This window comes from Pezoporus flaviventris, unplaced genomic scaffold (assembly GCF_033815535.1).
Source record: "Pezoporus flaviventris isolate CSIRO_AGI_PZ_B2104156 unplaced genomic scaffold, CSIRO_AGI_Pfla_v1 ptg000029l, whole genome shotgun sequence".
NCBI lineage: Eukaryota > Metazoa > Chordata > Aves > Psittaciformes > Psittacidae > Pezoporus > Pezoporus flaviventris.
This window is the reverse complement of record NW_026892577.1, coordinates 19,071,598-19,089,729: the sequence shown is the minus strand read 5'-3', so window position 1 is coordinate 19,089,729 and position 18,132 is coordinate 19,071,598. Positions and strand designations below refer to the sequence as shown.

Below are 18,132 nucleotides of genomic sequence, written 5' to 3'. Positions count from 1 at the left end.
GTTAAGTGCAGCAGCTATGCACAGCACACAGTTCAACAAGGCAGCTAAGCTCCTGAGAGCAGAGCTCTCTGTCAGAGAGAGGAACAAGCTTCTTTCCTGCCTGATTTCCAGCCCTGTGCGCCTTGTGGTTCCCTGGCATGCTTTCTGCAGTGCTTGTGAAGTAACGTTGGTAGGAAGGGACCTCTGGGAATCATCCATGTCCTCAGTGAGTCAGCTCAGCTCACTAATCCTGGGAACACTATTCACTGCCTTCATTGAGGTTCTTAGTGAGTCAAACTGGGCAGGGAGGATTGGGAAATCCGCAGGACTGTGCCCTCCAGCAGTGAGCAATTAGATCTGATCAGCTGTGTTGGTGAATGGTGCTCTGCAGGCAGCTGCTTTGTTACAGAAAACTGGACAGGTTTTTTTCAGCCTCTTACCTGCAAACAAATGAGGGCAGAGGGGGAAAAGAATTTAGAACTCCAGTTTGTGGAGAGTCAGTGGTAAAACTCGTATTTTTCAGTCTTGCTTTGAAAGGACTAGATTTCAAATCATCATTCCTTTTTAAAGAGTCTGTTTTGTTTCTCAGAAACTCATCTAGTAGACATACAGGTTTTCCATTTAGTTACTCTAGTCTCAAATCCTTTCTCAAGGAGTTACCTTGTTTTGGGAGTCACTAACTCATTGTAAGAGATCACAGGGGTGTTCATCACAAGTAACCCAGCAGCCTGTGGAGGCTCAACAAATGGTGAGTACTTCTGTAACTCTTCTAGACTTGCTCCTGTCTCTTCTGATACGCTGCTATGGCCTTAGAAAATCCTCCAAACCCACCTGGCACCTCTGAAAGGACACCAGAAATCCAACCCATAGAGCCGTCTGAGTGGGTGCACCTATCACCAGCCTGTGTCCATGCTAGAAAGTGTGCACAGGATAATGCTGGCTGGAGTCACAGGTCTAAAAAAAAAAAAAAAAAGGTGGATTTGGTTTTAATGGGTTTTTTTCTTTTTTTTTTTTTTTTTGTCAATGCATTTTTCCCATGCAGTTCCCTCACCTGCCACCTTCATTGCTTCATAAACACAGGAGGGACTGGCTGTCCTACTCCAGGTGGAAACTCAGATGAAAACATCTTCACTTTACTTTGGGTTGGATGGGCTAGTTGATCCCTGTTCTAGGGATCCTAAATGTAGTGTTCTCATGTTTGCTGTGGCCAGCATTCCTGAAGCTCTTGCAGCTCTGAGGTAAGAAATTCAGTCATGCTTCAGAGCTTTTGTTATTTGTTTTCACTTCCTTAAAAACACCTCAAGCAACAAATCTATCAGAAATGTCACTTCCTGGGAGGAAAGGAGGAGCCAGCTCTTAGGAAAACAATTGGAAACCACGGTCCAGATAGACCAGGCAAATACTTTGTGTATGGTTAAACATAATTTAGATGCCAGGTAGGTGCTTTGCTCAAGTGCCCAGGGTTGCACTAAAGGGTGGATTTGAGACTAAGAAGGAATCATTTCTCCCTTTCTCAGCCTGGTGAGCAGGGTTGGCAATTCTCCTCTTGGCTTGCCTTCTGGCCAGGTTTTGCTTTATTCCTGACCATTGCAAGGGCTCAGAGAGAGTCCTGGTCATTTTGTTGCCTGTGGGCTAAATCTGAGACAAAATTAGTTTATCACTGGGGAGAAAGTAGAAGTCTCTGCCGGTGTTGTGAAGTGCCTGTGTGGTATTTGTTGGCTTATTTGTAGTTAGAGTGAAAGCTGAAAGATCTGCTTATTAACACCTGTAACTTTCTGTTTAAATGTTAACTGGTTGGAAAAGGGATATTCCAAAGGCAGCTTTGCTGAGAGAACAGTTTGTGTTCTCACTTGCTTCAGGCAAAATCAGCCATCATATTCAGCTCAGCAGTAAGCTGCTGAACTCAGCCGTAAGCTGCTGAACTCAGCCTGGCTTACCTGTCATGCTTCCATGTTGCCTGAAACAGGATAATGGAGAGGATGTTCCTCCAAACTGATCTCCTGGCAGATTGCTGGACGGAACCAAAAGTGAGCAGTGGAGTAAAAGGAGTCTCTTCTTTACTGGGGTGACTGGAGGTGGATCAGCGTAGCACCTCGCAAGCTCTAAGGGCACAGTGTCGTCATGTCTGGGTCATGTTTGTCTCTCAAACCTCAGAATTCCTCTGGAAAAACCCCTTTGACACAATCTTGGGAACAAAATACTACCACGTCTGTCTCCAGGATCCTGGATGATCACTGCTGTCTGTTGGTGATAGAGACTGGAAACTTGTCTCTACCCTGGAGGACACAGGACGGATTAAAAATCAACTCTCACCCAGCACCAGTGAAGGCCTGAAATTTCTCCTTCATGCCAAAGGTGCCTTCCAGAGACACAGAAACCTCATCTCCCAAATCTCAGCAGGGCTGGAGGCTCTAGGTGAGCTCTAGGGGTTCAGTGATGCACAAGAGTATCAGGTGAACTCCAGTCTCAGGGACACACAGGTGACATGGTGGCCTCAGCCAGGGTGTCAGTGTGATGCCTCGAGGGCATCAGACCACTCCTCCAGGAAGTGTTTCATTTATGCAATGTTTCTGTCCAGAGGATACCAGAGCCAATGCTTCTAATCCATCTCTGCTGCAGTCCTCCCAGAGCACCTGCTTAAATCTTTGAGGATCTTGTACCAGATTTTTTTTTTTTTTGAGAGGAATGGCTGAATAGTCCCAGCCAGAGGCAGCTCAAGGCAAGTTTAGCAGGTGATGATCTAATCTCTAATCATTTACTTGTGTATTTAGGGCCTCTGGTGTTCTTTAGGGTCCCGGTTTCTCCAGTGTTATCATCAAGAGCAAGTAGACAAGCTCTGGCCCATCACACAGTTATTTTTTTATTCTTAAAAGCCTCTTGGCACAGGTGCTGCTGACTGCCTGGTATCTTTTGGGACACTTGTACGCTCAGCTTTTTCTCTGGATGTTTTCTTAATATTTCTCTTCTGGTCCAAATGGCCACAAGTGCTGACAATGCAGGGGTGAATGAGTAAGTGCCAGACAGATGTAAGCAGAGATCACATCATACTGCTCTGGACTTGTCCCCTTCCAAAATTTGTCTAGGTCAGCAGAGAAGAGAGAGCCAGGGTGGTTTGCTGCCTCATGGTTTGAAAGTGCTGTAGTGGTTCTGCTCCTGACAGAGTCCAGTTCACGTTGCGCATCTGCAGCTTGTACTCTTCACTGAATTTAGTTGTCCCATTCTCCCTTCCTGCCCCATCAGTTCTCTTGTGACAGAGGCCTCTACTCTGAAGAAGAAATAGAAATAAAAATTGCTGTGTTTCTCCTGGGCCATGCTTGCAGAGCAGGGCTCCTGCTGCTGGCAGTCGTACCTCTCTGATACTCAGGCACAAAAGTGGTGCGGAGAAGCTTAGAGATGCCTGGTGAAAGCCTGTGTGCTGGAGTGGGCTTTGTCCTGTGATGTTCATGAGCATGAACTATGTATTTTTGAAAACCTCCTGGCTGACAAAAAAAATTGGACTGTGGGTGGTTTCCGAAAGGAAGAGACCAAGTCGTTGTCACGTTAGGTGTGACTGGGCAGACCTGGGGCAAACACATCCAGGGAGATGAGCCTGCTTCTGCTTCCCAGCTCCCTCCAGGAGCAGAGCTGCTGTTGTAACTGTGCAGGCTTCACAGGTAGCACGGGGTTCTTGTAGGGGGATCCTGCGCTAGGTCATTCCTTCCTCACACTGGCAAGGGTGCAGCCTCAGAGCTGAGAAGGGGCACTTGTTGGGCACCTGCAATGCACCGCAGCAGTGAGCACCCTGCAAGGGACTGGCAAGGTTGAAGCGGGCAGGGTGACCTCATTCTGTCCTCAGCCTGCAGCTGGTGGATGGCCTCTCCCTGGCAGTCACAGCAGCCGAAGGACTCCAAGAGAGCAGGCAGGAGAAACGAGTTAGATCAATGCTATAGATCATGGTTCATTCTCTGTGGAGTCTGTCAGTTGCTTGCTGGCACCTAGGAGTACTGACAAACAGAGATGGAAATGCCATAGACACCAGAGCCCCAGAAGGGAAGGAAAAGCCCAAGTTTCTTTGGAAGGGTTACTGCAGGCCGGTTTGCTTCTCCAGGCTTCCTGTATGAAGTCTCCCATCTGTTTATATTGGGTCTTACCATCTAGTGCAGCTTGGGATGCTGGGTGGGAGATGGCACATGGTTGAATCCAAGAGTGGGAAGCAACTGAAATAACTTGTGAAATGCCAGCATCGTGCTTGAGGAGGAGGAAAGGAGGGCTGGGATCTGGTTATGGTGGAGGAGAACAGTCACATAATCTCAGCTGTGTTGAATGGGGGTGAGGAAGATGACCTAATAGTGGAATAGTGGGTTACTGAGGAGGAGGAGGAGGAAGCTCTAGCAGGAAGAAGGATGCAGCAATTGAAGCAAGAAGAGTGCAGCCTCATACAAGTAGAAGCTCTTCCCAGAGCAGTAATAGAAGTTAATAGCTGCCACTGCACAAACATTTAAAAAGTTGTATCATATACATACATGCCAGTGTGCACATAGGATGTCACTCCTTTACTTGGCTTTTCATCTGCTTTGCTTTCCTCTAGTCTTGACATGACAATGTCTCCCAGACACTCTCTGGCTGCTTCTATGGAGAGTGCAGGGCCAAAACCTGGAATGTGAATAAGCTTTGCCTCGATCTCCCACAGAGACATGATGCCACCTGTGTTTTTGTGCAGGATTGTTCCTGGTCTCTTGGGAGCAGCTGCCGTCATTATTCAGAGTTACACGTGTAGTGTGTAATACCTGTGCAGCCCAGAGCAGCTGGAAGCTGGTGCCCTGCTCCTGCTAAGGGGATTTTATTAAAAAACAAGTAACCTTGCACTGATCTGTCCCTGTCAGTAGTGAAGATGAGAGATTGACTCTGTAGCAAAAGAAGAGAGTGTTCTGTATGGTTTCTGGCCAGAGAGCTCAAACTGGTAGGAACAGGAAAGGAAGAATGACTATAAAAATAGGGAGCAGATTTGTGCATTATTCATTTCCTTTTCCAGTGCTGAAGTATAAAGCTGTGAAAAGGAGCATATTTCCATTAGGGAATAAGACCGTGTGCCCACATGTCATGAGCTTGTTTGTCCTTTCCCCCATTCTTCCAGGTATTCCAGTATCCCAAGGCCTCCCTTACCAGGGAAAAGGTCTTGCCAATGCACCAGACCAGCGTTGATGGGGTAGAAGACATGTCCATGCTGGGAGATCTGCATGAAGCTGCCATCCTGCTTAACCTGCACCAGCGCTATCAACAGGGTAACATCTATGTAAGTGCTCAAGCTGGGCCACATCCCTTCTGGCTAATGATATTTGTTTAGTTCTGATGCCACTCAGCATGTGAGATACTGATTTTAGTGTTGTTTCCTGAGCTTCTTTTCATGTGAATAGAAAATGAGATGTTTTGTTTTCCCTGCCTTGCCAGCTCCATCAGCCCTGTGAGATCCTTCCTCTATCAGGAGGGTATCTTTGAATGTATAGAACTTCTAAAACATGAATGTTCACCTCTAGGCTTTGTCGCAATTGTGCAGCTTCATGAACACCCATGTATTACAAACTGGCATTCATGTTCCCCAGATTCCCCATTATTGTTGTTCAGAGGTTTATATGGCCAAGTAGGCTGGAAAGTGCAGTGTACACAGGTTGTTGCTGAGTATCTCTTCTGATCCGGGCAGATGAAGCTATTGCCTCTTTCTAAAACTAGGAAAGCAAGCTTGTTGCCTAATTCTTCAGCTTTTACGTGCAGTTGTGCCTTTTTTGAGTTACCCTGCTGTCCTTGCACAGGCGAGGCCTCAAAGCACTTCCTGATTTCCCTCAGGCCCTCAGGAAGGAGGCAAGCATCAGGAAAATGACTTGTGAGGGAAACCGCACCTGGGACAAGGCATACCTGGAGTGCTGGGGTGGCAGCGTGCTCTGCTGAGACATGGAGAGGACAGGAGGATATATTGCAAAGACTGCTTTACTTTGCTTTACTCTCACCTTGCTTGTCCATTCTATGTGCATCCAGAGTTTTTCAGATTTTGACAGGAAAAATGTGAATCTCTGTGTTGCATAGCAACTATTACCAAGGCAACCAAACCATATGCACCTGTACTCCAGGAAATGATCAATAAAATGACCCCATTTCTGAACAATCTCCTGCACAGGGATGTGCAAATTCTCTCTTTTGTTACTGTAGATCCTCCTTGCCTGTTGTCTGTCAACACAGCCTTGTGACCCTGTAGCAGTACTCATGTGCACACACTCTTTTGATGGCCCTTGTCCTTGCTGCTCTTCCTGACCTGTGTTTGACATTCACTATGTGTTTGTGCAGCTTTTTGCCCATGTGGGTATATTCCTCCCACTTCCTCTTCCTCACACTTTGAAACGCGAGGCAGGGTTCTCTCCCTTTTCAGTCTGTGCCTTGCACCAGAGATGCTAGACCGCCAGCACTGTAACAGTGTCACAGCAGCTGTATCTCCTTAAGCCTTTCCTCTAGCTGGTAGAATCATAGAACAGTTCGGGTTTGAACAGACCTTCCGAAGTTGTCTAGTCCAAGCCCCCTGCAATGAGCAGGGACATCTTCAACTAGATCCTCATTCCTTCCTCTATTCAGTGTTAGTTCTGTGCCTTCTCCATCTGTGTGATGTAATTTTTGGCCTATGCATAGTGCACAAATGCCAGCTGTGCACCTCAGATCTGATTTTTTTTTTGAGATTTATGAAGGAGCCTGACTTCTGTAACGTGCTCAGAGCTGGGAAGAACCCCTCAGTGAAGGACTGTAAGACCCTCTGTGAGTGGGACTGTATCTGGGTATATGTGTGCAGTGTCTGACCTGGAGAACACCAAGCCGTAGAAGTGCTGTTTTGCATTTCTGCAGTGCAGTTGCAGTTACCTTATCACAAACAATTAGTTTTTGCCATAGGCCAGCTGCATATAGTTTTCAGTTAAGCAGAAATTGAGAATGTCAGCTATCACCTAATGACTTGCAGTGATCTGTTAACACCATGAATGTTACAGAGCTTGTGTTCATTTAATATCATCCTCAACAGTCTCCACAGATAGAACATAGGCTAAGGTTGCAGATGAAGCTGTACTGAGAGGAGTTATGCTTTTCAGTCAGGGACAAAAATATTTGGAAGGAAATCAGAGAGACCAGAATCAGGTGAGAAGTACAATTATTTTTCTGGAAAACACATTCAAGGACTGGGTAACATGAAATACTGATAATTAGTATTAAAAATACTAATAATATCATAAAAATGATTCAGGATGGAAAACTGAGAATGTGAAGTGGACAGCTGCTGTGAAAAAGGGCAGTGCAGTTCTGAGCTGTTCTAATGCCTGGAGGCACCCTACCATGACCTCCTAAAGGGGTCCTATTTGGTTAGGGAGTGTAGGTAGCAGTATATCTAGACGATTGTGGTACCTATAATTGATTTGCTGCAGGAATACTGACAATCTCAGCAGTACCTTTTGTTTTCCAAAGAAATCCTATTCAATCTTTATCAAACTCTTTAAGCAAATTATGTGAGAACAGCAACAGCCTGCAGCTTTTAGGAGTGCATCTTCCCTTCTCTCTTAATTGCTGCAGTTCCTGTATCCGTTAATAAAAGTAGACCCAACATAATGTGAGTGATGTATAAATGAGCCAGGGGCTGTATTGCCACATTTTGTGCTGTCCCTAGCATTGCCAGGCTGAACCACCCAAGTAGGATCTATTGTCTTGATTGTGTTGAGAAGCAGACATGCCACGCATGGCTTGTCCTACTCTAAAGAGTTCTCTGGGGATGATCACTCCTTGCTAATGGAGTGGCTGGTATATACAATGTTGATTCACAAATGCTACCACTGTTAAAATTTGTGGATAGAAATTGTCTGTAAGGGACTGTAGGTGATGAAAAGACTGCAACTGGGAGATGGGAGTTTCCTAGAAACACCTTTGAAAGAGATGGCTGTAGTGGAAGAACTGAGAGGGACTGAGGGGGGGGGGCTCCATTCGTTGAGAGAGCTGGAACTAGAGTGGGAAACTGAAAATGAAACATCTGAGAGGAAAAAAAATGCAGTGATGATCTGAGAGAAGTGTTAGGATGGAAACCTCTGTCTTGTAGTCTCTGGACAATGTCTGTTGCTCAGATGCTTGTACGGTGCTTTTTCCTGATCTGTGTTTTCCCTATCAGTGCTTTCCTATTTTCTCACACCTATCTTGCCAAAGATCATTTGCTTGCTTATTGCTTTCATCACGAATTATATTTCTTCCCACAAAACTCCATGTCAGAGAGTCGTCAGGACTTGTTGCATGCTAGCCTGTTCATACTGATAATGCAATTAGGCCTGTGTAGATTTTTTCCCTCTGATGACCTCTGACTGCTGCTTTCATAGACAAATTTCTCAGTCTGGCTTCAGAGCCTGGCATTGCGGTATGGCCTCAGATTCCATTTGGCAGGGAGAAAGCACGTGTCTTTCTTGTCACCAAGTGTTTTATTTACAGCTTCTCCAATGGATGCGTACAAATCCTTGTATATATATATGTGGTGACTTGTAGTTCATGGTTTGGAAATAATACTAGATGGTATCCCTGACCACAAAGCTTGGCACCTGCTGCAGCTATCTAAGTGTTTCCTCTGTCACCCCTGCTGAGAATGAGTATTCCTGGAGTAGAGCAGTCCACGCTGTCCCTGTGAAGGAGGCCACCGCAGCAGCAGCGGGATTTAAGCTGGATGTTGACCATATTACAAAGTCATTGTTAGGAAAGTGGTGCCACCATTGCTCTGAAGTACAGCTCTGAGAATAACTGAATTTGAGCTGGTTGGCTGAGCCAAAAAGGTCATGCCCAAACCCCAAAATTAATTTGCTTCTGACTTCATAAAAGAATACATTAGAAATGCAGTATTAGGCTTTCTATGTTTAATTTTAAACATTACTATCTCTTTTCTTGAACTATGAGATTTTCAAAATAAATATTTTCAAAATAAATTGCTTAGAAAATGTAGAAATGTTTTGACTTGAAATCCTGAGTTTCATCTTCAGCTGTCAATTTTGATTTGGCTTACCGAACAATTTAACCTGCTCCAAACAGCATTTTTCAGCAGAATTAAAGCAATATGCTTTAGTGGCTCTTTGCACACACGTGTGCGTGAGTGTGTATTTCTGTGTCCCACCTCTTTGTTCAGAAGGTACTTGAACATTGCCAAGCCCCCTCTACTTAACACTGTGGATAGTGGCATTGAAGGTATCTCCTGACACTCCTTCAGTCCTGGTTCTGCTTTTCAGATTCAAGCACAATTCAAGGTAGCTGGGCATGAAGACAACTTCCTGTTTTTAAATTGTGTAAGCTTAATTCAGCAAAGACAATAGAATCACAGAATAGTTAGGGTTGGAAAGGACCCTAAGACTATCTAGTTCCAAACCCCCTGCCATGGGCAGGGACACCTCACACTAAACCATCTCACCCAAGGCTTCGTGCAACCTGGTCTTGAGCACTGCCAGGGATGGAACATTCGCAGCTTCCCTAGGCAGCCCATTCCAGTGCCTCACCACCCTTACAGTAAAGAACTTCTTCCTTATATCCAATCTAAACTTGCCCTGTTTAAGTTTTAACCCATTACCCCTTGTTCTATCACTACAGTCCCTAATGAAGAGTCCCTCCCCAGCATCCCTATAGGTCTTCTTCAGATACTGGAAGGCTGCTATGAGGTCTCCATGCAGCCTTCTCTTCTCCAGGCTGAACAGCCCCAGCTTTCTTAGCCCATCTTCATATGGGAGGTGCTCCAGTCCCCTGATTATTCTCGTGGCCCTAAGAACTCGTAGACTAAGAACATTTTATTGCAGAGCAGAAAAATTCAAACTGCCCCATTATGACCCAGTTGTGCAGCCCCTGCCCTGGGATTTGACATTCTTTGCCATTGTTTGAGCTCTCTGCTTAAGCCTAAATTCCTTATTTAGGCTTTCTTCCTTCATCATGAGTTATTTCAAGGTCTGGGTTTGTTGTGATTTTTTTGTTTTTTGGTTTTGTTTTTTTTTCTTTTTCCAGGAGCTTTATTTCCTTGCTTTGTTTTGTTTTCTCCCCCTAGACAAACATTGGTTCCATTTTGGCTTCAGTAAATCCCTACAAACCTATCCCTGGTCTGTACAGTGTGGATGCCATAGACTTGTACAGACAGCACCGCCTGGGTGAGCTGCCTCCCCATATCTTCGCCACTGCTAACGAGTGCTACTGCTGCTTGTGGAAGCGTCATGACAGCCAGTGTGTTCTGATAAGGTTAGAAATGGGACAACCTGATACTCCCAGACTGCATTACATGCCTTGCTCCTGCTGCTCCATTTGCAATGACATCTGCCTGAATATCCATACCATCTTGCCTACCCTTTGCCTGATCCCTGCTTGCCACAGTGGCGACGCCACGTGTTTATTCCTGGAGATCACTTTTCTGCCGTGGGTGGGATGGTCATTAGCTCTGTCTGTCCTGGATTTGTGAATGAAATGTATGGTTTTTTCTTAACAGTGGAGAAAGTGGAGCTGGAAAGACTGAGAGCACCAAGTTGCTGCTGAAATTTCTATCAGCTATGAGCCAGACCTCCCTTGGGGCCCCTGCATCTGAGAAGAGCACTCACGTGGAAGAAGCCATCCTGGAAAGCAGGTACAGTCACTCTCACTGACGCGTGGGGCCCATTCTTGCGGATGCTGTCATGCTGGGGCAGCCTGTCTTTGGTAGGGCTCTGCCTTCTAGATAGCTGTGCCGTGGATGGACGCAAACCTGGAAGGTGAGGATCATGCAGCTGAACTGTGTAATATCAGGGAAATGCAGCAGTTATGGTCTTACCAGGATGCTTCACACTGACTTCTCTTTGAGCTGCCCGTGGACGAATTAGGCTTCTTTCCAACAGCAGTGGGGGGTGCCTGTGGCAGCCAGAATCCCTCTAGCCAAGGCTGGGATTTCTCCTCCTGTCAGTACACGTGGCTGCACCCTAGAGCTCACCCACACGTCACTCCCCTGTCCCTCTTTCCAGCTCTACATCTGTTGTGTCAGTATCTGGAGGGGACATGGGTAACATCCCTCCCTGGTTGTCTCAGGTCATCCCTGTCTCCTACAGTTCTCAGTTGTGTCTGTGCTCACAGTGAGTCTCCATCACGCTCTGATTCCTGGTCTTCTCCTTTAGCCTTACTCTCCCCCTGGACTGTTTGTTTCTGACCCCCTGTATGTCTTGCCTCATGTGTCCTGTGCGCTGCGTTGCAGCTCTCTTGCTGTCCAGGCAGGTGATTTCATGGAGAACTGTCCATGGGAGCTGTAAGGGGCATGAGCGAGGAGGTTGCTGGGGCTGCAGCAGGGTTATGTGGGAGGAAGCCCGTGTCTGGAGCTGGGCAATAACCACCACCCACCAAAACCTTGCCAAGGCATCAGGTAGGCAGGGAATAATAGAATCATAGAGTGGTTTGGGTTGGAAAGGACCTTAAAGATCATCTAATTCCAACAGCCCTGCCATGGGCAGGGACACCCTCCATTAGACCAGGCTGATCAAATTCCCATACAGCCTGGCCTGGATAAAACATGTTTGGGAAAGAAACTGGCAGCCATAAGGGGATGGAGACAAACTCTGTGGGGAATCCCTCATGCCAAAGGAGGTCCTGACACCCCCAAGGAACTGTGGTGACTCATGCCAGGGCAGGGATACCTCTGGGGGACTGTGGCCCATGAGTGAACCATGCTGGAACAGGGACACCAAGGAAAAAAGCATCAGGAAAATGTGAATAAGCAGTAAGGAAGCAAAGAGAGAAAGAAAGAGTTACGTGTGTGTAACCCCAGCCTCTGTGCTGCCAGCTTCCTTGAGGGTGGAGTTGTGAGGGACTGGTGGTAAAATGGGAGTTGAGGCTAAGAAAAGATGAACAATAGATGTCAACTTTCAGGTAAACCTTGGGAAAAGGGAAGAAGGATGTTTACTGAAGTGTCTGTTTTATTGTTTGTGTCCTCCTTTCTCTTAACTCCTGAATTCTATTTAGTAAATTAAATTAAAATCTCCCAGCACAAGACCATCTTGCCTGTGACTGGAGACCTTGCTGGGGGTCTTGCAGTCCAGTACTGTCAAGGGCGAGGCTGCAGGCTGGTCGCAGTTTGAGACTCTGATAGTTGCAGTAACCTCCAGAGGTATAAATCAGATATCTGCGACAGAATCTAGATGTGTAATAGCTGAAATCCTTTGAACCGTCTGTGCAAAAGTGACTGTCATGCAAGTGGCATATTTCAGGGCCCAGAGAGAAGGAATGTTTCTGGAAGATGGTGACACAAAAAGTTACTAGTAACTGTGGGGGAAATAGCCTAAGCAGACATGGAGTGTCTAAGATAGCAGCTGCAAGAGCATTGCAGTTTTTAGGTTCCTTGTAAGCGGAGCAGCATCAAGTAGAAGGGTTGCTGCCTTTGGACCTGGTGCTTGAAGAGACCATTGTTGGATGATTTATGCTTTGCAGGGTGCAGATTTCGCCAGGGACATTGGCAAATTGGTAAAAGCTCTTAAGTGCAATACAGTCATGACTCAAGATCTGCAGAATCTGTTTTAAGGCAAGCAGCTTAGAAGGCTCAAGCCCACTTAGCGGTTAAGTGGTAACTTGACTGTGGTCCAGAAAGCTTATAATGGTAAGGTAAGTGATTCTGGAGTCTGCAGGGTCCCACAGCTGTGAGGTTTAGTGAAGTAACAGCTCGTGACCTGTTTTGTGTACATCTTTAGTGTTAAGTGAGCTGTTGCAATGTGAGTGCCAGGCAGTGTGAATTGTCACCTTTTCCCTAAGAAGAGAAGCTGATGACCTGGCCCCGAGCCAGGAGCGGCTGCCGCTGCTATTGAGTCTACCTCATGTGTTTGCGGTTCAGCCTTACTTGCTCTGCCAATGGCCCTCCTTGGGTTAGCTAATGGCAGCTTTTCATCCTTGCACCCCAGCACATATCCAGGAGCAATGCTGGATTCTTTCTCAATTTCAGACAGCATTATAAACAAAGCCTTATGTCAGCTTTCTATAATTTGTTTGTGTTGTAACATTCATACTTGGTGTATTTCTCAGAAATCAGGCTCTTAAAACTCCTTTTGCACTGTTTGTTTGGTCTGTTTTCCTTCTTGAAAATATCCAGCATTCCATTAAAAATTCTGCTAACTTTCCTCTGAGCTTTCTTTTCTTGTTTGTTTCACTTCTCTGCGTTGGTGCCACTGCTGACAGCAGAACCACCTTTCCTGTTATCCCTCTAATCTTCGAATCTTCAGCTATGCATCTTAATCCTGGAGCTGCATATGTCGTAGTATTTCTAGAATCTAGGCTTCACTTTCTGCTGCCCTCCTGAGACTGTTTCCGATCTTTTTGAGTCCTGCAACACCCCCTGCCCACATCCAGCCAAGTAGCCAGCATCACCTTTCTGATGCGCTGCTCCACCTCACGCAGTCTGATGTGGCATCAAACTCCACGTTGCAATGTCCCTGCTGGCCTGGGCAGTCTGCTCTGCCCTCATTCCTGGCTGCACCAGCTCACCCACCCCTCTGCCTCGCAGCTGCTGCCAGCCTCAGACACCCACGTGCATGTTTCCTCCCCCATCCCTGACAGAATTCTGCATTCATGTTCATGAGCCCATTGCCAAACTAAACTATAAAGACACTTCCTTGTGCTTTCCTTATCTAATTTAACATGATTTAGAAACACAAAGGTTGGCTGGCTGGTCACTGCACTCTCACTGCAACTGTAGTAGTCATATAATGTAACCCTGTCCTCCCTTTTTCTGGTTGTTCCCATTAATTATTGTTGATTCATAGTGTTGGTGTGCTCACTGGGATATTCCTGTGCAATGTCCTTATTTACATACTTCTTTCAGAGTCATGGGTCTTGGAGTTCACATCCTTCAGGGCAAGGAACTTAACCTCCTGATCTGTGCATACAGATTTCTATGACTGCGATTTCTATCGATGTAGCCTGTTACAATGGAGCAATCTCATTTCTATGCTTGTGTTTCTTTAAAGTGATGTTTTCAAGAAATAAACTAGGACAATACTGCCCGAAGTTTCCTGAAGGTTGTTGGGCCTTTCCTAACCACAGCTCTCACTTAGATACCACTTGCAAGGCCTGAAGCTTTCAACAGTCTCCAGCAGTATCTGTAATTGTGATTATTTGTCATGTTAATAATTATTAACTTGTGAATAATCCTGTATCTGCCCCTGTCTTCAGTGGAACCATGCAGTGGATTGATAGAGATGTTTAAAAAGCCAGTATTTCTCAGGGTGATAATAGCAAACATTTTTGTTAAAAACTACATGTTTTAAAAATAAACATGACCCACATACAAGCTTGTTCTTGTAGCGTCTCCATGGCTCCTTACTTGTCAGGCCTTCAGATTATTTTAGAATTGGCTAAATTGCAAAAATGAATATTTTAATCCTGAATTCAGCATGTCAGTTTGAATGCTTTGAGCTTCCCTTGTACTGTTCTGTGGAGCAAGAGCTGAGCTGCATTTTAACTCACCAATTTCCATATTGTATGAACCTCCTTGAAGACAGGAAGGTGACCAGGAGACAGAATTCTTCAATTCATCACCTGTCTGAAATTTAGTGGTAGATTATTTCTCAACTTTTTTTTTCCTGAAGTGGATTATGTGGCTCTCTTAGAAGAAAGTTTTCAATCTATAGTGTGTGTATATAGTCCCTTTACTTGGAAACCATGTGGCTTGTACCAGCCTAAGTAAGATTTAAGTAATAAGGGCTTGTGTGTTCCAGTACCAAACAAATCAGTTTGGTACTATGTTTGTTTGATAGGTCAAAAATGTTGGCTTGTAATTTTTAGAGATGATTTATACCGTCCCCTCTCTCAAAGACAGAAGCAGAAACAAAGCAGTATGTGATTTAAACCCATGGAGTGTTTGCCCTATATGTTTGATGCTTATGAAAATCCTGAAAAAAAACACAACCACAGGCCTGTATCATGGGATGCTGCTGTGTTAAGCACATACATACCTGGCTGGGTCTTGCCTTCTTTCATTTCCTGAAGCCACATTGGTGAGGAATGCCCTTGACAGTGTGAACACCAGCCTGCAGCCGTATTCACTGGGGACTGATTTAATTAACTCCGATCCCAAAGGTTCAAAATTCATCTAGCAGCGTGTTAAATTGCTCTTGCCATCCTTCCTTGCCCTTGAGCTCTTCCTGCTTGTCCAGTCTGATGCTGTAACGCATTAATCTTGCATGGCAGTGCACACTGTGCAAATGGCAAAGAGCTGGGCACATGCTTTGTTTTAATGGTATCTCATCACCAATCATATCTTCATGGCCTTGTTTCTGCAGCCCCATTCTGGAGGCCTTTGGAAATGCCAAGACCATTTATAACAACAATTCCAGCCGCTTTGGCAAGTTCATCCAACTGCACTTCTCTCAACATGGACACATCCAAGGAGGCCGAGTAACTGATTGTATCCTTTTCTTCAGTGAACCAGAAACGGGTGGAGTGAGTGAAGATGAGGAGCTCAGAGTGGGACAGGAAATCCCTCAGCACAGTTTCTCAAACCCAGTTTGTAACTGTGAGAAAGATTTGCAGCTTGAAGAGGGAAATGGTTTTTGTGGCTCTGCAGCACATAACTCTGAAAACCTTTTGTCTAGCTATTACATTAGGTAGGGACACATAGTCTGACTTTTCACTTGTCAGTCACAACACTTGATACTTAAATCCCTAGAATTTGCTGCCTAAGAAAATGCCTCATGTTGATTGCATCCTGTTGTTCACAGAGGATTGTTCCCTTATGTTAGGTCTGCCAGTGAATTCACAATTTAGAAAAGTGAGACCAAGCTAAGAATCGGTATATTCTGCACAATATTTGGATGCAGAGAACAGGAATTTAGAGGGCCAATGAAGACTCCCTGTTTTGGTCTGCCCATCTCCAGTGGACCTTGGAACACTAATCATAGAATCATAGAATATCTTGAGTTGGAAGGGACCTGTAAGGATCATTGACTCTAACTCTCTGCTCCTTGCAGGATTACCTAAAACAAAATCACATGACTAAGAGCATCATCCAGATGCTCCTGGAACTCTAGACAGGCTTGGTGCCATGACCACTTCCCTGAGGAGCCTGTTCCAATGACAACAAGGACAGGGAAGACTGGATATAGTCGAATTATGTTGTGCTATGACCACTGTCTTCCCTGTATGCCCATGTACCCTTCTCACAAAGACTTTGAGACTTTGACCTATCTTTTGTCTGCACGAGGCAACTAAAGCTGCCCTGGCTGCATTTCTTGATGCTGATATTCAAAGCTGCTGCTGACCGCAAATAACACCAATTTCCACTGGAGTAGCAACCGGATGAATTTACAACTGTTGTAAATAACAAGCTTGGATTGTGTAGTCTCTGCTTTTTATGCTCAGTAGATGAAAGATAGCGGTCTCTTGTAGAAGCAATGACAACTGATGCAAGCTTTACTGTTTGCAATAGAGACTTTCAGATTAGAGTGGCGTCTCTGTCTTTTTAAGTGTCCCTAATGTGGCTCATCCTTTGTAAGGTTGCCTCACCACGTGTAGGTCCTATGCTCTATCTGACCCTGCCCTTTTAAATGGATCTTTGGCACATGATACTTCCTTGGACAAAGAGTAAAGAGGATCTGAGATGATGTTTGGGACCACCCTTCGTTCCACTTTCTAAAGTGTCAGTTATTTAATGATTTGTTGTTTGTTACACTGTTCATCCTAATGTGTCTAGAAGATTCTTTGGCAGTCATCAGCAGATCTGTGAATATGTTATTTGAATGGTTTTTCTTTAACATGCTGTTCAGATTTACTGGAAAAGGTAGGTATCACCTTTACTGACTGCTGCGCGAGTCCTGTCCTCAGAGTATGTTGGGGCAGTGCCAGATCTCCTCCAGAATGATATTGCCTCTGTCACAGCACATAGCTCCTTCACTATCCTCTTCCTCAGTTGAGACAGTTGCAGCTGTATCGCCTAAAAAGCTAATGTCTATGTTTGTTCTTTATCTATGTATCTGAGCCTGTTCTCTCTTTGTAAACTCTGTGCATTACAGAGAAACTTCAAGAAAAAGCTGTTTACCAAGGGTAAAAGGAGAGAGAACAAGTACCTGGGAACTCAGTTCCATAGAGAGGAATATGGGGTTACAACTCCGAAATGCAGACATATCTGCTCTGATGTAGGTTACTTTGAACACCAGAACTCACTGAGTAGTGGGGCCAGAACTGAAAGTTCAGTTTGTCCATGCGTGTACACTCTGAGTTCAGAGAAGTCTACATGCTTGGTTGCACACATGACAAGATCTTGATGTAGACCTTATTTAGACAACACCATCACTGACCTGGAAGAAGCCTCTCTTGTGTATTGGCCCTGGAGACTTACCTGTATCGTGGGCCTCTCTTTGCCTTTGCAACCACAAGTGCAATCTCTTTCTACTGGCTACTCCTGTATTCTTTGTTTCAGAACAGAGTGGTACACCAGAACCCTGGAGAGAGGAATTACCACATCTTTTATGCTCTTCTAGCTGGTGTGAGCAAGGAGCAGAAAGGTAATTTCATTTTCTGGAATATGTTTCTGTCCTTTCTCCAGTCCAGCATGGGAAGCAGATGTAAGTCAGTCAGAGCATGGCTAATTCAGGTACTTGAAGGCCATATGGTGATTTAATAGGAAACAGAAAGGAGATTTGAGAGAAATAGGCTGAGGATGACAGAAATGTTGTATGAGAAAAGACAATTCAGGCATTCTGAGGTGGAGGGAAAAGTCTGTGCAACTGTGGTGAGGTAATGAAATTAGCTAGAGGCAAAGGAAGAGTGAAGTCTCTTGATTCAGATGCTGATGGGAGCTGTTCAGGGAGTTCAAATGTTGGAGAGACAGACATGCAACAAACCTTCAGTATAGGTAAGAGGAGTGAGAAGAATTAGATCGGCAACGATGCAGGACTAGAGTCAAAACATGCCTAGTATCTGAATAAAAGATTTATGGCTCTGTACATAGGGAAGGGAGAGGTCAGTCTGGAAGAGGGCATGCAGAGAAAGCAGTAGCTGCAAGCAGTGGGAGAATCCTCTTGGTAGTACAGCACCCCCTTAACAATATTTGTGTGTAGCTGCCTTGGCACTGCTGAGCACTGGTGGTCTTGCTGAAGAGGTCACATGGGTGGACAGGAACATGTTACAGTTGAAGTCTGGTTTTGAGGGATT

At 45.3% G+C, this 18,132-nt stretch overlaps 1 protein-coding gene across 1 annotated transcript in view; it reads left to right on the top strand.

Annotated features, from left to right (window-relative positions):
* The window catches only part of LOC133272328 (unconventional myosin-X-like), a 96,155-nt gene that overhangs the window by 14,632 nt on the left and 63,391 nt on the right, over positions 1-18,132 (top strand). The window contains exons 3-8 of the mRNA XM_061459436.1: positions 5,093-5,251; positions 10,034-10,221; positions 10,466-10,600; positions 15,264-15,388; positions 16,746-16,759; positions 17,399-17,483. Of these exons, the coding sequence (XP_061315420.1) occupies positions 5,093-5,251; positions 10,034-10,221; positions 10,466-10,600; positions 15,264-15,388; positions 16,746-16,759; positions 17,399-17,483 (706 nt within the window). The remainder of the gene's footprint in view (positions 1-5,092; positions 5,252-10,033; positions 10,222-10,465; positions 10,601-15,263; positions 15,389-16,745; positions 16,760-17,398; positions 17,484-18,132) is intronic.